Below are 24,446 nucleotides of genomic sequence, written 5' to 3'. Positions count from 1 at the left end.
TCAATAAAAGACTTGGCAGTTGCAGATAGGTTGCATTCAGTGGATATCTTGCATTTTAAAGAATCTTATTTATATCATCTGCTGAATGCTTGTAAGACTAATAAACATGAACCTTCTCTACATTTAAGCTTTAATGTGACAAGGGTAGAGCTACCACCGCCCCCCAGGGACCCTATTCAGGAATAATTGGAATTAGATAATAGATGAATTGATGGATGCGACAGAGGCAATAACACAGTAAAATATAAAGGTGAAACAAGAAAACACAAAAGGTGCAGATTGGAACAAAATGTTGCTGAGTGAACCACTGAGGCAGTATCAGTTCTATGTGCAGCTATCTGCATACTATTTCTTTCTTTCTATGTCACAGTAGACTTAAAGTGGTAACATTTTACTTTAGGTCCTCTCTCTACAATTTGTACACAGCATGCAAACATTTTATAAATGGTCTGTGACAAATTTGTAGTTGCAAGCAGTTGTAAGTTTTAAATACTACTGATAATATTACATGGGCTGATGATTTGTTTTTAAGTTGGTTATTATAATGCCCAAGCAATAATTTTCTTTGGCACTGGAATATAAAACCAAAGGGTTGTAGGGTAAATATTCAAGCCAGACACTAGTTCCTTTTACAGTTTTAATGCTTTGTACTAAATGTAATCCAAAGCAGTAATTTGTAGTGTTAAGTGACTCTCATATCACAGTCTGTTCACTGACCTTTATTAAAGGCAGATGTACAGATTAAGGAGAAAGCACACACTGTTGACTATGTGCACATTTGTTCTTACTTTGTCTCCAAAACCGCAAACATGACCCAACCTGACACCATGTGGAGTAACACCCGCTGCCCTGTAGCCTACTTTAAATATTGATATCAGGTTGTCATTGACCTTTATCCCAGTCAGCATTAAACAAAACTGTAAGGACTAATTGGATTCCATTACATGATGAGAGTATACAACGCATTAATACACACATTGTCTACTGTCTAATCAACCCAAGCAACAGAATAGGTCTATTTCAGTGACAAGAATGGTGTGGTGTCCCCTGCATTGATGATAAATAAGGTAGTAAACCAACAGAAAATATCTGCTTGGGGATGGTTTTGTCGCTTTGGCACCACCATCTGGTTGAACAGTATAATCACTGCAACAGATGTTTTTCATAAATGTCTATTTTTTCTATGTATCTCTCCAAAGCTGTTGTTTCTCTTGTTTGAACGTTTTAATAATAATTATAAAGTGTATGAAAATGCTTGCACTGAAATTCTCAAAATACTGTATTAACACAATCAACACAAAGTGTACAAATAAGTCTTAAAGCAGTTTGTTCTGCAGCTGAATTATGGTGTTTCATTTGGTTTTACAGGCAGATTTGCCTGACAGGTGTCAGCTTGCCTGTGAATTGTCAAGTAGCACAAATTTCAGCAGGCTGTCAACATGTTGTCAGACTTGAATTATCAGAATTCTCAGGTTGCATTCTCAGGTTATATTTGCATATTAGCGTTTCATTTGTTATGACAGTTGTTTATATGGCCACTTAGTTTGGGGTTCAGCATTAAAACATGATATTTAAAAAATACAGCATGAACATCTCTTTCCAGTATCAGTGCCACAGTTACTCTGGACGATCTGCATTCACAGAACACTATGGCTGAAGAAATGGTTTGTTTTTTTGACAGTACATGATGGTCTATGGAATGTACACCACCCATACCCAACTGCCCAACCTCACTGGACAAGCGCTCTCTCTCCTCCGAAATCTCAGTTTAACCCCTGATAGTGTCTTTTTTTAAATAAGCGATTATTTGCCTAACTTTTTAATAAACATGTGGCGCTCTGACTGGATTCAAGCATTTATTTATTTTTACACTGTGGAGAAATGAAAATAAAGTAAGGAGAACACATTTCAGGTTTTAAAAAAATTTGGTCAGGGGTGTTTGTGTCAATACTTTATAAACCTCAACTTATTTTACTCATGAAATTCCTCAACTACTATATCTCTGTTTTTAATTAATGTAAAAGAACTTATTCTATTCAATTTCACAACCAGTGCAATAGCTGATCTAAATCAAGCTTCCTAAAGTTATGCAAATAGTAACTCAGGGTGAAATTCCCCACACTGCATTGTGGTTTTGTTGTCATCATGTCTCTCCACAGAGGAGGGTGTGAGTTTCCTATTACAGCTGCCTTCGCACGCCACAAACCTCTTTACATTGGATGCAGACATGCAAGTTTGCGTGAGACAGCGAAACAAGGTCACACGCAATGGCTTATTTGGCATGCATGTGTCTGTGTTTCAGGGATAAGAGAGAAGGAGAAGCCAAAGTACACAGAGGAGTATTTGTACAAAGTGGGCAGTACAAGCTGCAAATATGCAAGGCCACCATGACTGTCAAATCTTACTGACTATTAGATTTTACTGCTGAAAAGAACAAATAAAACAAATGAATGCAAGTAACTTTGATTGTTGGTATCACAACAATAAAAGTGTACATTTTACATTGTTGGGTAAACAAACATTTTACAAATACACCAGAATATGACTGTAAAGATGGAAATGAAAGCAAGAAAAAAACAGACCATGTCACATAACAGAATGATTAACTGGAGAAAAACTGAATAATAAACTTCCACTAGGAATCTCTGCTGTCACTGTCTTCCATGGTTAAATAATAGCCCGCCTACAAATGCAGTCTGAACTTCCTGTAGAATTTAAACACACATGCACACACATAAAGCCACCTCTTAACAACAGGCAGCCTGAAGTACAGAGAGCACGCAATGAGCAGCGGGGTGTGGTTTCCTTCACTGGGGCTGGCGGCCTGGCTGTGTTGCCTCAGTCTGGGGCCCATTGAGGGGGGAAAGATACTGGTTATGCCTGTGGATGGGAGCCACTGGCTTAGCATGAAGATACTGGTGAAGGAGCTCACCCACAGGGGCCATGAGGTTGTGGTGCTGGTACCTGAAACAAGCCTGCTGATCCATGGCTCAGAGGACTACAAGACTGAAATCTACCATGTGCCATACACCAAAGCTGACCTGGATGGAAAAGTCAGGCAGTTCGTGGATGGAGCATTCCTCACTCCACCAGGCTTCCAAGATTTGATTTCCAATGTTCAGCGTTTGATTGATTTTTCTTCAATGCATGTGAAAGGTTGTGAGAGTTTGCTGAACAACCAGCCTCTTATGAGCCGACTGAGGGGAAAAGACTTCGACCTCATGCTTACAGACCCCTTCCTTCCCTGTGGCTCTGTACTGGCTCATCTCTTTTCCATTCCAGCTGTTTATTTTCTGCGCGGACTTCCATGTGAGCTGGATATAAAGGCTAACCAGTGCCCCTCTCCTCCTTCCTATGTTCCTTTATTTTTTTCTGGCAATACAGACGTCATGTCTTTCCCACAGAGAGTCAAAAACATGGTCATGACAATTATGAACTTCTACAACCTGTGCAGACCAGTCTATGGTGTCTTTGATGATTTGACCAGCAAATATGTAGGAAACAACATGACCTACAGCGACCTTATTAGTCACGGTGCTATCTGGCTTGTCAAATATGACTTTGTTTTTGAATGGCCCAGACCTCTCATGCCAAACATGTTTTTTATTGGAGGTATCAACTGTGCAAAGAGAGCTCCTCTGCCAGCGGTGAGTAAAGAATGTATGCTACAGTAAACAAGTATGCATATTTTGTAAACTAAAATAGATTCAAGGAGTTCATGATCTCTGCATTAATACATGTGACTCTTGTTTACAGAAATATGTATGCATTTTAAGCGTAACCTTCTAGGCTGTTCAGTGTTCCACATGACCTCAACGTCTGCCTCTTAGTTTCTGTATAAGGAGCTATGCAAGTTTAGAAATACCATTAAAGGTAACTATGTTAGGCTAAAGTTGGAGTATAGCTGCCAGGAATTTCTCTTGCTAACACAAATACAAGACAAACCCAACTCTTCTTTGTGAAGATTGTATCATATGTCGATGCCGTAGTATGTGCAATGTTCACCTAAGCTTGTTAAGTGAATTGCCTAAATTGTCCTGAGTGTTTTTCAATAAGCTGAATACAAAAGTCAACTGATTCCTTTCAATTATGATTTATCTACATCATGACAAAACTTTCCAATCTAAATTTCATTAAAATATTCTAATTTTGTGTCATTTTTGTTTACTTGATTAGGCATTTATCAGACAATAAAACAACCTTCCCAACCTTTGCAATGTCAGAGCTTTGATAAATCTCACTTTATTTTGTTCAACTACTTTGTCAGTTTGAAAAAGAGTGGACCGTGCACAAAAATGCATATCCTTTTTTCATTCAACTGTTCTTCTGATCTGTTAGAATGTCCACTCAAATTAAACCTGACACTGTTCTTTGACTTTATAATAACTGTGTCATTCCCTATCTAAGAGAAATAAGTATTCAAAGCCTAGATGTTAAATGAAATATGGTGCTGTCCAAGTGTAATCTTTTTGTTCAGAGGAGGTAGATGAGTAAAATGGTTAGGCTACACTCAAAGTGTGAGGATCAGAGGTTTGAAGTGAAAGAGGGAAGACAGAAAGGGGTGGGTTGGGAGTGAATAAATAATTTCAAACCTCATTTTTAAGTTTCCAGGCGATGGTTGTCCATCATAAACTGATACAATATCAAAGTCTTCCTCCAGAGCCAGCGTGACGAAGGTTAGCTGGATCCGGTTCCTCTCCCCTGTTATTATCAGCCATGTACAGTTGGCGTAGTTGGGATAGCCGTGGGGGAAACCAGGCGATTCTATGGTGCCATTCAGGCCTTGGACTACACCACCACAAGATTCAGCTGGAAGAGACAGATCACATCATTAGAATATCAAGATCTCAGCCTTCTACATTGACAGTATATCATTGAGATGTAAGCTCATGTCTGCACTGCACTCTACAGGTTTCCAAGAAACAGATTTTGTCACTTTTAGTATTTAGCCTCTTAAAATAATTCTGAACCGATTTCAGTACAAGAGAGTGAATGCAGATTCTTAGAATTGTGATGAAAGCCTGGTTCAGGCTACACGACTTAAGTCCAATAACAGCCTGACATGACGAACACAAGCAGCCAGCATCACACACACTCTTCTCCCACTACCTGGCACCTCCATGTCATGAACCATATCAGGCTGTGATCTATCGGGTACCAAAGTGTAGTCTGTCATATCCCTCGACCAAGAATTTATGACTCTATACCCATCTAATCTGACACAGTGTCTACTGTATCAGACAAAATGAATAAATAAATCATTTATTTAATTAAAAACCAGGCATTGGACCTATTTTTCTTCCACCCTCCCATGCAGTGGATTGTGTATTTAAAATAAAACACTGTACAGAGCTTAGATTCTTGTCTAGTTACTAGTTTAAAAGCCCCTGTCCTCACATACAGAACATGCTTCACGGTCTCCAGTGACACTATCCTATATGACACGTGAAGCTCTCATGCAAAGTGGCTGAATACAGTATTTATATTTCAGAGTGCTAACCGTTTAATCCTGCAATCAACTGATCTCAGAGCAGAATTAACCTCTCATGACACATACACTCATAAAGCATGCAAAGAAGATTGCAGGTGTTGTTTTAACAGCATGTGCCATATAATCACACCGGTCACTCATTAAAATCCCATGACACTGAACAGTAAAACATAAGAACATGCAGTCATAACACCTTGTACTGCACAGCATTTAGCATGTCCTCATAGTCCAAACTAAACAGAATGTTAGATGAACTTGTACACACACACACACAAATGCATTCATACAAACACCAACCTGCTACTAAACCAGCTCATATGCATCTATTTTAATAACAAAATGGATTGTGGAAAAATCATGTTTTTAAAGCAAGGCAAGGCAAATCTATTTATATAGCACATTTTCCTTCACAAAGGCAATTCAAAGTGTTCAACACAATGTACACAGATCGATAAAACAACAGATAAAACTTTCTCTGTGCAGAGAAAATGCACAGAGAAAGAGAAAAGCATTCAAATAAATAATAAAATTAACTATAAAACATTCAGGATGATATGCCAGAAAGTTCATTTTTAACATTTCTGCAAATGCTGCATGTCACTCCATACAGATTAAGTTCTTCATTAAGAAATCCTTCAAAAATCTGCATGCATCTGGTAATATATAGCTGAAGTATTAGTATTATGCTACTGAAATGGCTCGTAATAACATCAGAAAAACTCACGGTCCTACAATATAAATGCCTCTGTTGATCCCTCATATGATCAGGTCTAGAGGAGAAGTGCTTATACACTCTTCCACCACCTTTATTTTATACTCTGCTATTTGAGTAGAATTTCGGCACTTGACATTTTCACAGAATGTCGCTGCTGAATACATGTATACCTGTATGAACACATCACAGGAAGCACAGTTGCACTGACATAGAGAAGAAGTGACTCTGGATGATTTTTGAAAATTTCATGAATAGGTTTTAAGTGTAAGGTTGAGTCAGAGGAAAAAATGAGAGACAATCAATAACAAAGCAGCTTTTAAAACTGCCCAAAGGTAACAAATCAGGTGAAAACTATTCATGTAACTGTAGAGGACAAAAACAAATCAGAGTCAGCCAGAACTAAACAAGAGCAGACCAAAACATCCCAGCTAAAATAAGCTGAAAGAGGAACTCCAGTGCTAGCTACAGCAAAACAAAGCTGACCAAATTTAAGGTTCAAGGTTCCTGTATTGTCATTCTATGCATTTGACACATGAAGAATGAAATTAATCACTTAGGACCAGCATATATTAAATAATAAATATATTAAAATAATAATATGAAAATAAATAAATACACTCTAAATGATGAAACCTAAATGTAACAACAGCATTAAAACAAATGGACATCATATTTAAAATGCATCAGTCCATCAAAGAGGCCTAGGATTCATAATTCTCACAGCTTCTGGTAGGAAACTGGATTTAAGCTTAGTGGTCCTGGCCTTGATGCGCCGCAGCCTCCTGCCTGAGGGAAGGAATTCAAACAGTCCATGTGCTGGGTGTGTGGGGTCATCCATGCTAGAGGAGGCTCTGGTTCTGCACCTGCTGATGTAGGTGTCCTCAGTGGAAGGCAGACTACAGTGTACAGTGTTTTGGGCCGATTTAATGACCGTCTGCAGCACCTTTCTGTCAGCGGTAGAGCAGCTCCCATACCAGACTGTGATGGAGGATGTCAGGATGCTCTCCGCCACATACCAGTAGAAGGCTGTTAGGACCAGAGCGTCCAGGCCAGCCCACTTGAGCCTCCTTAGGAAACATAGATGCTGGTGGGCCTTCTTTATGATGGTGGCTGTATTAATGGTCCATGTGAAGTCCCTAGAAATGTGAAGCCCTAAGTACTTTATGCTGGAAACCATTTCCACAGCCACTCCTCCGATAAAGAAAAGAAGTGTGCCCACTCCTCCTGAAGTTCACCACCATCTCCTTCATCTTCCCTGCATTGGTGCAGAGGTTGTTTGCCCTGCAGCAGTCCACAAGATTCCCCACTTCCCTTCTGTACACAGACTTGTCGTTGAGGGATATTAACCCCATGACGACCTTTATTCTTATGACATTTAATTCTGTATGTTTTATGTGTATGTAATACATGTCTGTTAGTTACACTTGTATTTTACTGATCTTAAACCATAGTGTATCCACAAGATTTTGAATATTGAATACCAAAAAATGTGATTACAACAATTTTCTGGGAGAACTGGTGCATTATCTGACCGAAATGCAGGGATGTCATTAACTGTATATTTCTCATTATTTCCTTTAAGTGTATTTTGCTCAAATGAAATGTCTAAAGCTCCATCTAGTGGACAGTAGAAACATTACAATGTATTGTATACAATATACTATGTTTAATAATACTCAATTCATTTTAACATATCAAAACCTCTTGTGTGAGACATCATTCTTCCAGGACCAAGTGTGCAGCCCAATATTCTGAGTCATAGAACTCCCCATTAGATTTTTTTGGTTTTCAGCAAATCCCTATTGGTTGTTGAAGGTTTAACAAAAAAAACAGAAGAAAAGATATTAATCCCTTTTCTCATTATTTGACATGATTTGGCAGCCTATAGCTTTAACATTCACTCTCTGACAAATGTCTAATTTATGCTGTTGTTCTGCCACACCAGGCAATAAAGTCACTAACATTTGATCATGTGGGCAACTACAGTTGCCTAATTTTAATGAATATAAACTTGCCACCATAGGAAAAGTACTTATGTGGTCACAACTTAACCGTGCCCTTGCATGTGCATGTGTCATAGCTGTGCTGCAGTACTTCAACAAAAATCACTATACTTCTATTTACACAAACTGTGCTCACATACAGATACAAAGTAGCAGTTAGTATCTGCCCTGTAATGAATCTATTGTTCTGAGAGTGTGTTGCTCAGTTCTCAGTTATTCTTTTATTTATATCATCCATCCATTCATTATTTATGCTGCTTATCCCAATAATTTAAGAAGATAAACTTAATATTTTGGAACCTGGACTTTATCCAGTATTTGGAGCAACAAGTTCATGAAAAATATGGTGTGCCAGATTAACTTCAATTTCAGTATGTCAGCTGTTTAATGAACATTTACTGTACGTAAATATAAGTAGCAGATTGGAATCGGTATTGGCAGGTACTGTAATAATAAAACAGGATGTCTCTATTTTTTAAAAATTCTGTAGTGAAGTGAATAATGGAGGTTGTAACATTGCATGGGACGTGTCTAGGCTATATCGATGTGTAGTTTGTTTGTAAAATCTCAACCATAGTGCCATTACTGCATTTCCTTAAACACATATAACATGATGGCAATGACTGAGGCCATTCTTTGAAAATATACTGTACATCTTATGAAAAACATACGGTCTAATATATTCCTGCCTGTACAATTTTTCCTAGGCCACTTGGGAGGCAGGACTGGGTACCAGGCAAGGACCTGAGGAGGCTGCTCGTGCAGATGGCCTCTGAGCCAGACAGAGATATGAGGTGGCCACTCGGGAGTACAACCTCGGAGCTGAGCCGGGAGTCAAGGCCGCTCGGGAGGACGGCCTCAGAGCTAGGCAGGAAGTCGAGCAGATTGAGCAGGAGTGAGCCAGGCAGGCAGAGCTGGAGTTGAGCAGGGCAGGCTGAGTGGGTATGGAGCAGGGCAGGCAGGGTTGGAGTAGAGCCAGGCAAGTTGAACAGAAGTGGAGCTGACTGGCAGAGCAAGAACAAACCCAGACAGGCAGAGCCTGGGTTGTGACGGTTTGGCGAAGCAGGAGTAGAGCCAGACCGGCAAAGCAGGATAGTGCTGGGCAGACAGAAGTGAGTAGTGCTGGGTATGCTGTACGGGAGCAGAGCTAACAGGTCATATGGAGCTGAGCTGAGCTGAGCTAGTGGACATGAGGGTGGACTGATGGAATACACTGGAATAGGGCTGGGACTGGTGGGTGCTGGAGAGGCTGGGAACAGAATCTGGTGGGACGGCCAGGCAGTAACCAGCAGGCAGGCAGAACTGGGATTAGGCCTGGCATAGAGCGGGGTTGCAGGAATGGCCCCTTCTATGCATCAGGACACAGGAACAATAGCCAACTTGTTGGCTCCAGCCTCCCCCATGGCTCTGTTCAGGAATAAGCAGTATAGTTAATGGATGAATGAATGGATGGATGTCACCTCACAGCAAGAAGGGTTCAGGTTTGAGCGCCGGCCGACCTTTCTGTGTGGAGTTTGCGTTGTCTCCCTGAGCCTGTGTGGGTTCTCTCCGGGCACTCTGGCTTCCTCCCACAGTCCAAAAACATGCAGCTTAGGTTGACTGGTGACTCTAACTTGCCTGTAGGAGTGAGTGTGAGTGTGTGTGGTTCTTTCTCTACATCTTGATCCTGTGTTAGACTGGCAACCTGTCCAAGGTGTACCTCACCTCTTGCCCAATGTCAGCTGCATTTGGTAATTGGCACACACTGTTGACTATGTAGACAGTTGTTCTTACCAACTGTTTGTCTCCAAAACCGCAAACATGACCCAACTTCACACCATATAGAGAAACACCCATTGTCTTGTAGCCTACTCTAAATACTGATATCAGGTTGCCATTGACCCTTTGTATAAACTGGATCCCAGTCAGCATTAAACAAAGCTGCAAGGACTATAATTCCATTACATGATGAGATTTCTGTGTACATTTTACACTGTTGGGTAAACAAACATTTTACAAATACACCAGAATATGACAGGAAAGATGGAAATGAAAGTAAAAAAAAACAAAAAAAAAACAGACCATGTCACATAAGAGAATGATTAACTGGAGAAAAACTGAATAATAAACTTCCACTAGGAATCTCTGCTGTCACTGTCTTCCATGGTTAAATAATAGCCCGCCTACAAATGCAGTCTGAACTTCCTGTAGAATTTAAACACACATGCACACACATAAAGCCACCTCTTAACAACAGGCAGCCTGAAGTACAGAGAGCACGCAATGAGCAGCGGGGTGTGGTTTCCTTCACTGGGGCTGGCGGCCTGGCTGTGTTGCCTCAATCTGGTGCCCATTGAGGGGGGGGAGATACTGGGTATGCGTTACTGGTTATGCCTGTGGATGGGAGCCACTGGCTTAGCATGAAGATACTGGTGAAGGAGCTCACCCACAGGGGCCATGAGGTTGTGGTGCTGGTACCTGAAACAAGCCTGCTGATCCATGGCTCAGAGGACTACAAGACTGAAATCTACCAAGTGCCGTACACCAAAGCTGACCAGGATAAAAATATCAGGCAGCTGGGGAATGGAGCATTCCTCACTCCACCAGGCTTCCAAGATTTGTTTTTCAATGTTCAGCGTTTCATTGATTTTACTTTGATAAAGGTGAAAGGTTGTGAGAGTTTGCTGAACAACCAGCCTCTCATGAGCCGACTGAGGGGAAAAGGCTTCGACCTCATGCTTACAGACCCCTTCCTTCCCTGTGGCTCCATACTGGCTCATCTCTTTTCCATTCCAGCTGTTTATTTTCTGCGCGGACTTCCATGTGAGCTAGATATGAAGGCTAACCAGTGCCCCTCTCCTCCTTCCTATGTTCCTGTATTTTATTCTGATAATACAGACGTCATGTCTTTCCCACAGAGAGTCAAAAACATGGTCATGTCGATTATGAACTCCTACCTGTGCAAAATAATCTATGCCCACTTTGATGATCTGACCATCAAATACATAAGAGACAACATGACCTACAGGGACCTTATTAGTCACGGTGCTATCTGGCTTGTCAGAACTGACTTTGCTTTGGAATGGCCCAGACCTCTCATGCCAAACATGGTTTTTATTGGAGGTATCAACTGTGCAAAGAAAGCTCCTCTGCAAGCGGTAAGTAAAGAATGTATGCTACAGTAAACAAGTATGCATATTTTGTAAACTAGGATAGATTCAAGGAGTTCATAATCTCTGCATTAACACTTGCAGATATTACAGTGAGCCGTATCACAAACAATGAGGAAAGACTCAGGAAAATGCAGGACTCGCACGTTGTTCTTAAGTACTGCTCTGATGATTGAAAGCAGATGTGCCTCGCCGCGGAGAGTGCGCTCCCACATGTGCGGTGGCAGATTTGCCGTCAGTCCCTGTGCCTGCTGACGAGGTGCTGGGAATGGCCCGATTCATGGACGCAACAGTACCTCCCTGTAATGCCCTGTAATAAAATCAATGGCAATGTGGGACCAAGGATGACTGGGTATGTGAAAGGGGAGCAGCAGACCAGAGGGAGGTTGGTGAGAGCTCTTAGAGTGGGCACAAATAGAGCAGGCTCTAACAAACTGGTGGACGTCTTGGTCCATGGTGGGCCACCAAAAATGTTGCTTGAGTACGGACAGAGTGGAATAGATACCGGGGTGACAGGTGAAACGTGAGGCATGGGCCCAATTTAGAGCTGACGTGCGCACCGAGTCCGGGACGAAAGTTCGTCTAGGTGCCCCGTTGTGCCATCTTCTGTATAGTATAGTAGTACAGAAAGATTTTCCCTGACGAAGTTTAAAGCATTAACCAACTCTTTATTAACACATTCAGTGTTATGGAAAAGAAACATATTGACAGATATTCACTAAATTATAGTCTGTAGGAAATAAAAAGCTATTTTATAATAAAAATAAATGCATCACGTAACAGTAAGAGTAAAAAAAACTGTAAGGACGGTTGAAAATTAACTAATTTCTGTATCCAACAAAGCGGTCATGTCACGTTACAAAAAAAGAACGACTCGAAATCAAGGACTCGAAAGGTGTACTAATCTTATGCGATGTTGCGCATGCACGGTCAACACAAGATGAATGAATCACTCCCCGAGACGACCCGATGTTCTCGAGTCATGGGAGAGATTTGTTCAGAATGAAGGAATCGTTTGTGAACGACACATCACTAGAATGGCCCGATCCACGAATGTAACAGCAGAAAGATTCAGGAAACAGAATGAATATGTAACTCAGCTAAAGTAAAACATTTGTTGGTATAAGCACAAATAAGATTATGCATCTACTTAATTGGGTCAATTTGTGATGAATACATTGGTGATCAAATGAATTATTCTTACTATATTTAAAAATAATGTATGACAGCAGTTTGCAGAAAGAAGGAACATCATGGCTGCATGTGAAAAAAAACTTCTTACAGTTATTTACGTGTCTTCTCCAACCTCCCTGCAGGACTTGGAGGAGTTTGTGGATGGCTCTGGAGAAGACGGCTTTATTATCTTTACCCTGGGATCAATGGTGACCAATATGCCTGAGGAGAAGGCTAAACAGTTCTTTGATGCCTTTCGGCAAATTCCTCAAAGGGTAACAGTGATGTTAACTGATGAAATCACTTGAGTTAAATCCAAACCTATTACTTTTATTTGACAGCTGTTGTTTTCATCACTTAAAACATTCATCAGTCTATAGGTTTGTCAAACATTTGCAAAAGCCTTAATCATATTGAACCATAGGACTTTGTCCTCTGACTTCAAATCAAACCATAGCATGCTGACCAAAGTACTTTGCAAGACAAAACTAAATACAGACAAAAAAATAAAACAAAAACAAAAATGACAAAAAACAGAGGGACAATAAAACAAACTTAGTGGGAGGTATTAGAGCTCCTCTGTGATCCAAAAGCCAAAGGGAATAAACAGGTCTAATAAACATCCATTTAAAAACTGCCAAGTCTGTGACAGATCTAATATTGATTTATTTTTTGGTAAGGTATTCCACAATTTTGGTGCTGCTACCGCAAATGCTCAGTAAATGGTGAGCAGCCTTTTCAAATTCATTCACAGAGATGAAGGACTTTAATTTAATTAACAGTATAAGATGAAAAAAGCTGGCTTTTACAACAGAATGAATCTGTTTTTCAAAATGTAGGTCACTGTCACATATCACCCCAGAGTTCTTTACTGCAAGTTTTACATAAGAAGTCAAGGCACCAAGATTTAAACCAGTGTTGAACCACTAAATATTATACACTCCATCTTGTTTTCATTAAGGTAAAGGAAATTACTTGTCAGCCAGGTTTTGATTTAAACAGTCAAACAAAGACTGCAGTGACTTGTTTACTTTTAACCTCAATGGCAAATAGATTTGTATGTCATAACAATGGAAAGAGAGGTTGTACTTCTTTATAAAAGACCCTATAGGGGAGCATATAAAGAGACAAGCGAACAGGGCCTAAAATAGAACCTTGAGGAACCCCACTGCTTGCTGTCATCATGCCAATGCCTCCGTTCAGTACTTAAATAGGTTACATATCACATGTTTAAAATTAAAAGGAATTGTTTACGTTTCAGGTTTTATGGCGATTCACTGGAGTCCCACCTGAAGATGTTTCCAAGAATGTCAGGCTTGTAAAGTGGTTACCTCAGAATGATCTCCTTGGTATGTTTGGTTTTAAGTGCTACTGCCATTGATTTGTGATCGACTGGATCTGTAACTGTGGCTGTTTCTGTGCTTTTCAGCACATCCCAAAGCTAAAGTCTTCATCACTCATGGAGGTACCCATGGAATCTTTGAGAGTATCTGCAATGCTGTACCCATGTTGATGTTTCCTCTGTTTGGGGATCAGGGAGACAATGCAAATCGCATGGTGTCCCGTGGTGTTGCAGAGAAACTCAATACTTATGATGCAACAACTGAAGAAATATTGGATGCAATAAATAAACTCATCCATAATAAAAGGTAAGACAACTGGATATTAATTTAACCAAAATAGTGACTCTGTATATGGAAATTTACAATCAAAGTAAAAGATACACATTCCACATGATACAAGTGCCATAACTTGTGCTGTTTCCATATTGTTGTATATGTTGGCCTCCACCCACGTTCACTAAGCAGCAGCTTACTTAATTGAGAAAACATGTGGAGTGGGTTAAAACATATTTTATCAAGACCTTTGTTTCATTATTTGTCAAAGCATATACTATATTTTCCCCAGTTACATATATTTTCACCAGGGTGTGTATTGTGTTGACAGAGCAATGAAAATGTTTGAATCATTGCACTGTATGTAATTGATGCACCTCTACTTATTCTTGGAGACAGTGTGCAAAGGTTTTCTTCCCTTTCAAATACTTTATTTTCACACCTGTATAGTGTGAAAAGAATTTCAAAAAATATTTTTTGTTTTTTATACTACTCTGTAATTATATTACAATAATTTTAATTTAACATTTTCTGTATATATTTTAATAGCTACAAAGAGAAGATGGTGGAGCTGTCTCAGATACACCTGGACCGCCCTGTCCAGCCCTTGGACCTGGCCGTTTTCTGGACTGAATTTGTCATCAGACACAAAGGAGCAACACATCTAAGGGTAGCTGCACATGACCTGAACTGGATTCAGTACCACAGCCTGGACGTCATCTGCTTTCTTGTCATCATTCTACTGACTGTAATATGGGTGACATTGAAAACCTGCCTGTTCTGTATTCACAAGTGTTGCAGAAAGGCAACGATAAAGAAAAAATCCGAGTAGTGTATTTAATGTGACTTTCATTAGGTTTTATAAAATCTGTAGTGAAGTGAATAATGAAGTTTGGAACACTGCACTGGGATGTCACAATTTTAGCAGTAAACAATGTTATCTCACTAGTAAGAGCCCAAGTATATGCCTATTTGTTTAGATGATGACTTTTTAGCCTAGCTACTATCAACTGTAACCATGGCAACCTGTTGCTACCACATGATTCAAACATAGCCTATAGTATCCAGTATCCCAAGGGTTTTGTTTAGCTGAATGAGTCTGCCTGTTCAAGGTTCCTTTATTATCATTCTACATGTTTGAGTCATGAAGAACAAAATTAGCCACCCAGGGCCAGCGTATATTAAAAGCATATACAATAATAATAGATACTTATTGCCATAGAATGGCAATAAGTAAACACACTAAGTGATAAAACCTAAACATAACAACAGCATTAAAACAAATGGGCGTCATATTTAAAAATGCATCAGTTCATCAAAGAGGCATAGGATTCATAATTCTCACAGCTTCTGGTAGGAAACTGGATTTAAGCTTAGTGGTCCTGGCCTTGATGCGCCGCAGCCTCCTGCCTGAGGGAAGGAATTCAAACAGTCCATGTGCTGGGTGTGTGGGGTCATCCATGCTAGAGGAGGCTCTGGTTCTGCACCTGCTGATGTAGGTGTCCTCAGTGGAAGGCAGACTACAGTGTACAGTGTTTTGGGCCGATTTAATGACCGTCTGCAGCACCTTTCTGTCAGCGGTAGAGCAGCTCCCATACCAGACTGTGATGGAGGATGTCAGGATGCTCTCCGCCACATACCAGTAGAAGGCTGTTAGGACCAGAGCGTCCAGGCCAGCCCACTTGAGCCTCCTTAGGAAACATAGATGCTGGTGGGCCTTCTTTATGATGGTGGCTGTATTAATGGTCCATGTGAAGTCCCTAGAAATGTGAAGCCCTAAGTACTTTATGCTGGAAACCATTTCCACAGCCACTCCTCCGATAAAGAAAAGAAGTGTGCCCACTCCTCCTGAAGTTCACCACCATCTCCTTCATCTTCCCTGCATTGGTGCAGAGGTTGTTTGCCCTGCAGCAGTCCACAAGATTCCCCACTTCCCTTCTGTACACAGACTTGTCGTTGAGGGATATTAACCCCATGACGACCTTTATTCTTATGACATTTAATTCTGTATGTTTTATGTGTATGTAATACATGTCTGTTAGTTACACTTGTATTTTACTGATCTTAAACCATAGTGTATCCACAAGATTTTGAATATTGAATACCAAAAAATGTGATTACAACAATTTTCTGGGAGAACTGGTGCATTATCTGACCGAAATGCAGGGATGTCATTAACTGTATATTTCTCATTATTTCCTTTAAGTGTATTTTGCTCAAATGAAATGTCTAAAGCTCCATCTAGTGGACAGTAGAAACATTACAATGTATTGTATACAATATACTATGTTTAATAATACTCAATTCATTTTAACATATCAAAACCTCTTGTGTGAGACATCATTCTTCCAGGACCAAGTGTGCAGCCCAATATTCTGAGTCATAGAACTCCCCATTAGATTTTTTTGGTTGTTGAAGGTTTAAAAAAAAAAAAAAAAAGATATTAATCCCCATGAGAGATGAAACTGTGTGTGGTTCACTGTGAGAGGCGTGAATAGGCTACCTTTTTTTACACTGTGGTTAATGTTTCCTTAGACAGTTTCCACTCAAACCTTTACCTCTTAACCTTATGCTGCTCCTGTAAATATAAAAACACCCAACAGACAAAGAGTAAGCAAAGTAAAAATTGTGATTATTTTCATGTACGTAGTAGATGAGAAAAGCAACGAGCATATAAACTTATCACAAATGTGATCAAAGTTATATTTTTTATTCTTGCTGTGACAAAATCACAATCTCACATGTTGAGGCACAACAAGACAATTAGCAACGTCCTTCACCTTTTGCTCCCTTTGTGATGGTCTAGGTTTAGATAAATAAAATGCCATTTTGTCAATCAGTCAACACCAAATAATGCAATAATGACAATGAAGACATTAGAAATATTTGTAAATGTATTTCTAAAAAAATTCTAAAAAATAAAAAATGCATGTTTATTACTCAAGGCTTCTTTCTAGCTCTCTACAGTAAGGCCTGCTCGATGGAGTGTTGCTGAAATGACTGTCCTTCTTGCAGGCTCTTCCATCTATAGTGGTAGAGGTACTCAGGCTGTTTACTTAACTAAAAGTAGCAATACCATAGTGTAAAAATATTCTGTACAAGTAAAGGTCCTGCATTCAAATTGTCACTTAAGCGAAAGTACAAAGCTATTGGCATAAAATATACTTAAAGTACTAAAAGTACTCATTATGCAGAATAATGTTACAGCTGGTAAAAGTAGAGCTAATGTTAACTAACTTATGCTTATACTTTGAAATATTTTACATACAGCTGGGTAGCTTGTGGATCCCACCATGGATCAAGTCTGATTATACTGTATTTTATTTAATGAATCTGTCTGAAAAGTAACTTGCAACTAAAGTTATCAAATGTAGTGGGTATGAAGTAATTATTTTTCTTTAAAATGCAGTGAAGTCAAAGTCTGAAGTAGCAGAAAATGAAAATACTTAAAGTACAGATACAGTGCCTCAAAACTGTATTTAAGTGCAGTACTTGAGTAAATGTACTTAGTTACTTTTCACCTCTGTCCATCTCCACACAGGACCTCTGAAGCTCTATGATAAAGGCCTTTCTTGCTTTGTCACTCAGTTTGGCCAGATTCCAGGAAGAATGCTGGTGGATACAAACATCTTCCATTTCACAACTATTGGGGCCACTTTGCTCCTATAAAAACTCAAAGCTTTAGAAACACTTTTATACCCTAGCCCTGATCACTGCCTGCTCATAATTTTATCATGGAGGTCTACACTGAGCTCCTTGGACTTTATGACTTGGTTTTTGTCCTGACATGAATTGTGGGACTTTATATATACAGGGGTTTCTGAACTATGTTCAGTTCAATTTGCCACAGGTGGGACCTCAGTAAAGTACATGTCAAACAAAGATGCATATGACGACAGTTTGGAGAGCCACAGCAAAGGCATCTAAGAGATTTTAGTTTTTGGTCTTTAATAAATTCTAAAATATGCTTGCACTTTGCTATTATGAGTTACTGAAAGTAGATTGATGGCCGAAAAAGGCAGTTTTATCTGTTTAAATTTAAATCTTCACAGTTAAGCATGGCAAAACTACTTTGAGGCCACTTCACGTATACCGGTTCAAATGACAAGTCAATAGTTATCTGCTTTCATAAAAGGGGTCTCACTCATGTTGCAGTAGAAATGTGTGATCTCAACTCGTCTGTGCAAGAGCAAATTTGTCACACGCCCACAAAGTTTCCGTTGTGGGAGTTGGAGAGCTGACTACAAAAGGTGGTAGGGGGAGCAATTCCAGCCAGACTGTTCAGCTTTTACTTCTGTACAATGGCCATGATGCACACATTCTGCATTTTATTTTCCTTTCACCTCCTCTTCCTTACAGGTAAGATCAGATGAAATTATTTTAAAAATCACTGCTGGAATAAGGTTGGAATTCTTTTTTATTATTCTGTAATCACAATCATTTGCATCGTCTGCCTGAGGAGTTTGTGTTTTATCTGTGTATTCATTCACCTTCTCTTCTCCTGTAAGGGGCCTCTGGAAGTGGCATAGTGGGTGGAAAGGTTTCAAAGCCTCATTCCAGACCCTACATGGCATCACTCCAGTTTCGCAGACATCATTCATGCGGCGGGATACTTATTCGAGAGGACTTTGTTCTAACTGCAGCACACTGCAAAAACAAGTGAGTTTGTGTCAAGATAGAGTGAGGAAAAAAAATTCAGTTTACAGCTAAATAACCGTTTACTTTACACGACTAATCTACAAAGGATTTGTTAATAATCAATTCTAATTGATTTTTTATTTGAAAGAAATTAATGATGTATCAATGATGCAATGGTAAGAACAAGACCAAATGGGGTATAAAATCAGGGGTCCAAATTACATTATATGGTAATTATTTCAAAGTCAGTTTAGTTTTATCATCAATGTACATAGTCCCTTTTAAAGTCAAATGCAAAGTATAACAAATGTTAACATTATTTGTTCCCTTGTTTGTCAGAAATGAGAAAATGACAGTGGTACTTGGAGCACATAACATAAGCAAGGAAGAAAAAAGCCAGCAGTGGATCCAAGTGGCTAGTTACCATCCACATCCACAATACACTCGAGAAGTTGATTATGACATAATGCTACTAAAGGTAAAGTAAAACTAATTTAAAGTAAAACTGTGTTAAAGTCTCATGAGTTTCTTTAAAATATTTTGTACAATGTAGCTAATGCTATCTGTTGAGTTTAATTTCCTCATTCTTAAGTAGCATTGCAAACAGTGATTTTACACGTGCACTGAGGATGTGGAGGTGGACAACTTTGCTTAAACTTCAATTGCTTTAAGAGAAGATAAAAAAAAAAACTCTAAACTACTTTATGAAATACAAAAAATAACAAGTGAGACACCAAATTGCTGTGATTTCCTGTTCTGTGCTGTTCTCTTTCACAGTTACAAAAAAAAGCCACACTGAACAAGTACGTGCAAGTCATCGGACTACCTAGGAAAGATGGGAAAATCCCAGCAAATATTAAATGTACTGTTGCTGGCTGGGGCATCACTGGAGCTGGAAGGTCTTCCTCAGATGTACTGAAGGAAACCACAGAGAAGATGCAATTCAGCTTTGAGTGCAGAAACAAATGGAAAGAACACTTCAACAGCAGTCACATGATATGTACCACATTTAACAGAAAGAATGGAGGGGTTTGCCAGGTAATTAAACTGTATTTGAAAGAGATTAACAAATAAGCAACCAACCATTACCTACTTTATAACAAAACACACCAATAACGCTACTAAAATTTCATGATCTCTTATTTTATTGATGAAAAACAAATGTCAACTTTTCACCAATTACTCAATCAAGTCTTTCTTTTACCTTCCTCCTAGGGTGATTCAGGTGGACCACTTCTCTGCAACAGCAAGCCTATGGGTATAACAGCCTTTACCTTTAAAGACGACTGCAGTGATCCCAAGTATCCCCATGTCTTCACCAAAATTAATTTCTTTCTTCCCTGGATTAAGAAGATTATGCAGGGATAGATGCAGGGATAGCTGCTATTTAGAGGCCAAGAGTTTGTTAAATAACACGGGTTAATAAAGCAAACAGAAAATTAATGGTCTTAGCTTAAAAAAGGAACTCAATGTATTTTAAAGACTTGTTTTAATTGGGACATTTAACACAAAATTTCACTGTACATTTATACCATCTGCCTACATGCTTTCATATAATTTTTCTAGTGTGTGTAATTTCATTTTTGATATAAGCTTCCTTTGCCTTTTGTAAATTTCTTGTGCAGGTTTTATCAACCACATTTATCTCAATTTTTAAAATGGTTTACAATTTTGGGGGGCATTTGCTTGAATGTTTGTATAATATGGCACAAACATGTATAGACTGATTAACATAAAGGAGAAATGGCATGCCACAGTGAGTGTAAAGGTTGTGGTGTAAAAGGCCACAGGCACTATGATCAAACCACAGGCCACTGTGACTGCAGTTATGTCTTCTCAGTCATAGTGCAAGCTTTTGAAATTGAACCGTTTTCTGTCGGTGAAACTGGCCACCTGCAGAGAAAGTGAAAGGAATATGCCATCTTAAAACCAAACCATAGACCTCATAAGTGAATACTGACTTTTGTGTGAAAATTTCCTTTAATCAGAATAACTGAGACATTGTGATTTTATAATCTAAGTTTTGAAACAGAAATAAAGACAGGAAATAAAAAACTCACCTGACCTGGATCTCTGGTGAAGTATCTCTTTTCTATTACCTGTTTAGAGGTTTTAAGATATTTTTGTCTTTACTCACATATCCATATATACACTGAAAGAGAAAACTTTGTACTAAGAAGACCAATTTTGATTTTTACTTGATTATCGCATCATCTCAATGTCACACAAGTTGCAAGTTAGGTACAGCACACAACAGGAAATGACTTTTTCATACTTCTGTTTAACAAGTGTCCCTACATATAATATGTCACAATAGGTATCATTGCATAACTATGTTAAACTTTACATGACACAGTCAAAGATGTTATGTTACTACAATATTCATAAACTAAAAATATTTTTATCCCATTTCCCTCATTGTAATAATAATTTGAGAATGGCATAAAATTGCAAATGATTGCAAACTTCAAATGCTATTAATAGTAGATGGCAGGACACCGACTGACATTTACATTTGATGGTTTATGTTCCTCACCACAGAGCTCAGAAGTTTAATGAATAAAGAATAAAGTCCTTTACATGCATATTGTATTTACTGCAACGACAATCTCCAGAGAAACATATGTTGCACTGCACAACTCTGGGTTTCTCACCTTGTCAAAGAACCTGCTAAGCTTCACTGCATTTGATGTGCCTGCAGCAAGATATCTTGGGTTGGTGCAGTCCTGGGGAAACAAAGCAGCACTTCAGCCACAAACCTCAAAGAAAGTGAGTCCTTTCATTTCTTCTTTGAAAACTTACAACTTGCTGGTGTATTGGATATTACAGTACTTTCTTTCTAATTGTTCTGATGAATTTTTTTCAGAAAAATTGAACATTTCTGATGAAAATTTGGCTTACATTGCTGTCTGCATATGGTGTCAGCTTTACTACTACCACAAGTGTCACCGAAGAGATTTTCAAATCATACACACAGGAACTACAATGTTATTATAGGTCTGATTGCCTTTTTATGACACAACAGAGAGCATGTGATTCTACTGCTGTGTGATCAAGCCAAACGCTATGGCAGAGATGAGCTACCACGATAAGTGACATTAAATATTTTAATCTCAATAAATAAAAAATAAACAAAAAAATATCCATTTAAATAATTTAATCTGTCTAATATCCTTGAAGCTTTCACAAATACAAAATGTTATAGCAGATAAGGTTATTGTAGCTCAATCCATTCTACTTATAAACTGAGATATACTTGCCTATTATAACACCAATTACTCTCTGTAACATCAAACATAAAACTCATATACAGAACTGTTTTGAGAGGAAATTTCATTTCAGAGGTGGTTTATGTCAATAGAAACTGGACGTTTTTAATACAGCAAAGGACAGTGGGCAACTGCATTTAAAATTTAGATTCTTTTCCCTGTATCAACTACAACATGCACCACCTCTTCATATGCAAAGATAATATCCACACCTAATTTTCACTCCTCTTATTGTTATTCTCCACTCTTTTTCCTCTTAGCCCCTGAATCATGAGGAATAAAAAGTTTACGCACAAGATTGATCTCCTCCGCGTTGAAATCTTCAGACAGAAACGCGGTTCGGGTGAGGACTTCATTGCGTTTGTTCTCTGGGATCTGGTCAAATTTGGTGCCAATCAGCAGCAAAGGCACTGGGTTCTCAGCAAACTGCTCTCTATCATACTCACTGCAGGGAACAAAAAAACAAAACAAAAAAAAACAAAACTGAACTCCTCAAGAGCCACTATTTTCAGTCAGCTGTATTGGTGTGCATAAATTCTTCACCCTGTAAAAACGAACACTACCAAAGCTGCACATCTACTTACCCGTTTGAGACAATGACTCCGGTTGGCGAAGAATCCTTGTTCAAAGCTTCTAATGACCAACGGTAAACATTCTGAGAAGATTTCTTATTTGTCAAATCATGTACCAATATGATTCCTAAAAGAATCCAGAACATAACAGATTATACATGAATAATAAACTTTATGATTTAATTTTTTTTAAGTGATATTATAAAATCAAATTTACCATTAACTGAATTATAGAAGACTGCTCTGGTGCTTTTGACACTGCTGGCATTGCCTATAGATCCTCCAACATCCCAAAGTTCAATGTAGTAGGTTTTCTCATCTGGGGTTCCCTCCTTATAGTCTTGAACCTGTAGTTGAATAATTATTTCAAATATTTAACTATTTAAATCCTCTAATCTGTAACAGATAGCAGGTGTCAAGTGTAACAATGTTACTTTTTACACAAACTGTGGTACTAACATTTTCACACTTTACACATTTTGTTATTTAAGAGTGTTGTTCAAGGAGGATTTGTTGGGTTTTTCCTCTATAGTAATAATAGTAAGGTTTAGACCTGACTTTTGTTGTGATTTGGTACTACACAAAATGAATTGAACTGAATTGAATTAGAAATAGCATTATCAATTTAGATTTTATGTTAATAAAGTGTTGTATATTAGAAGCTGTTCAACATACTTACCCGTACATCCACTGAGCAGCCAACAGTCCATGATGGATTTCCTAAAACCTGATTCTGACATAAAAGATGGACCAAGGAAGACTTGCCCACCCCTGCAAAAACAAAAAATGTGGGTGAATAGGTTTTTGTTTTGCTTGATTTTTGCCGGAGGTCGATGATCGACTTTGTGGTTGTTTCATCTGACCTCCGGCTGTATGTCTTGGACACTCGGGTGAAGAGAGGGGCAGAGCTGTCAACTGATCACCACCTGGTGGTGAGCTGGATCCGATGGCAGGGGAGGAAGCTGGACAGGCTCGGCAGACCCAAACGTATTGTGAGGGTCTGCCGAGGTACTACACAAAATGAATTGAACTGAACGTTTGGGACGTCTGGGAACGTTTAGCAGAATCCCCTGTCAGAAAGATCTTCAACTCCCACCTCCGGCAGAGCTTTGACCACATCCCGGGGGAGGCTGGAGATATTGAGTCCGAGTGGACCATATTCTCCACCTCCATTGTCGATGCGGCCGTTCGGAGCTGTGGCCGTAAGGTCTCTGGTGCCTGTCGTGGTGGCAATCCCCGAACCCGGTGGTGGACACCGGAAGTAAGGGATGCCGTCAAGCTGAAGAAGGAGTCCTTTCGAGCCTGGTTGGCTCGTGGGACTCCTGAGACAGCAGACGGGTACCGTCAAAACTCGGGTCTGGGAAGAGTTCGGTGAGGCCATGGAGAAGGACTATCGGTTGGCCTCGAAGAGATTCTGGCAAACCGTCCGGTGCCTCAGGAGGGGGAAGCAGTGCCCTGCCAAAACTGTTTACAGTGGAGGTGGGCAGCTGTTGACCTCAACTGGGGACATTGTCGGACGGTGGAAGGAATACTTCGAGGATCTCCTCAATCCCGGCGCCATGTCTGCTGATGCGGAAGCAGAGGCTGAGGGCTCAGAGGTGGACTCGTCCATCACCCAAGCTGAAGTCACTGAGGTAGTCAAGAAGCTTCTTGGTGGCAAGGCACCGGGTGTGGATGAGATCCGCCCTGAGTACCTCAAGTCTCTGGATGTTGTTGGGCTGTCTTGGTTGACACGCCTCTGCAACGTCGCATGGCGGTCGGGGACAGTGCCTCTGGACTGGCAGACCGGGGTGGTGGTCCCTCTTTTTAAGAAGGGGGAC

At 39.5% G+C, this 24,446-nt stretch overlaps 3 protein-coding genes across 4 annotated transcripts in view; 2 read left to right on the top strand and 1 right to left on the bottom strand.

Moving 5' to 3' along the window:
- The first annotated feature begins 10,471 nt into the window (after nucleotides 1-10,471).
- LOC109957118 (UDP-glucuronosyltransferase-like) lies at nucleotides 10,472-16,478 on the top strand. The gene is given in 6 exon segments (XM_020594748.1): nucleotides 10,472-10,570; nucleotides 10,573-11,346; nucleotides 12,675-12,806; nucleotides 13,793-13,880; nucleotides 13,961-14,180; nucleotides 14,697-16,478. Coding segments are annotated over 6 exon segments (1,596 nt in total). The 3' UTR covers nucleotides 14,980-16,478.
- A 1,148-nt stretch (nucleotides 16,479-17,626) lies between these two features.
- On the top strand, nucleotides 17,627-20,177 carry LOC109957168 (granzyme B-like). Its single transcript, XM_020594827.1, has 5 exons — nucleotides 17,627-18,506; nucleotides 18,656-18,806; nucleotides 19,125-19,263; nucleotides 19,563-19,823; nucleotides 20,001-20,177. The coding sequence occupies exons 1-5, from the start codon at nucleotides 18,449-18,451 to the stop codon at nucleotides 20,151-20,153; spliced, it is 762 nt and encodes a 253-aa protein (XP_020450483.1). The 5' UTR covers nucleotides 17,627-18,448; the 3' UTR covers nucleotides 20,154-20,177.
- An 80-nt stretch (nucleotides 20,178-20,257) lies between these two features.
- rabl3 (RAB, member of RAS oncogene family-like 3) overlaps nucleotides 20,258-24,446 on the bottom strand; it is a 4,779-nt gene continuing 590 nt past the window's right edge. The window contains exons 2-8 of one of the 2 annotated variants that reach the window (XM_020594828.1): nucleotides 23,306-23,397; nucleotides 22,844-22,973; nucleotides 22,639-22,753; nucleotides 22,349-22,499; nucleotides 21,440-21,511; nucleotides 20,846-20,884; nucleotides 20,258-20,678 (exon numbers count right to left, since the gene is read on the bottom strand). In XM_020594828.1, the coding sequence (XP_020450484.1) occupies nucleotides 20,622-20,678; nucleotides 20,846-20,884; nucleotides 21,440-21,511; nucleotides 22,349-22,499; nucleotides 22,639-22,753; nucleotides 22,844-22,973; nucleotides 23,306-23,397 (656 nt within the window). In that variant the 3' untranslated portion in view covers nucleotides 20,258-20,621. The remainder of the gene's footprint in view (nucleotides 20,679-20,845; nucleotides 20,885-21,439; nucleotides 21,512-22,348; nucleotides 22,500-22,638; nucleotides 22,754-22,843; nucleotides 22,974-23,305; nucleotides 23,398-24,446) is intronic. The other variant, XM_020594829.1, reaches the window with a different exon arrangement.

This window comes from Monopterus albus, unplaced genomic scaffold, assembly GCF_001952655.1.
Source record: "Monopterus albus unplaced genomic scaffold, M_albus_1.0 scaffold24.1, whole genome shotgun sequence".
In the NCBI taxonomy this organism is placed as follows: Eukaryota; Metazoa; Chordata; class Actinopteri; order Synbranchiformes; family Synbranchidae; genus Monopterus; species Monopterus albus.
Note: the sequence above shows the minus strand (reverse complement) of the source record. Positions and strands in the feature narration are given on the sequence as shown.

What these genes read in the sequence shown, in the direction of transcription:
- LOC109957168 (XM_020594827.1), top strand. Translation starts at nt 18,449, where the DNA reads ATGGCCATGATGCACACATTCTGCATTTTATTTTCCTTTCACCTCCTC. An exon ending in TCACCTCCTCTTCCTTACAG is followed by an intron (nt 18,507 to 18,655) that starts GTAAGATCAGAT and finishes TTCTCCTGTAAG; the next exon opens with GGGCCTCTGGAAGTGGCATA. An exon ending in AGAATGGAGGGGTTTGCCAG is followed by an intron (nt 19,824 to 20,000) that starts GTAATTAAACTG and finishes CCTTCCTCCTAG; the next exon opens with GGTGATTCAGGTGGACCACT.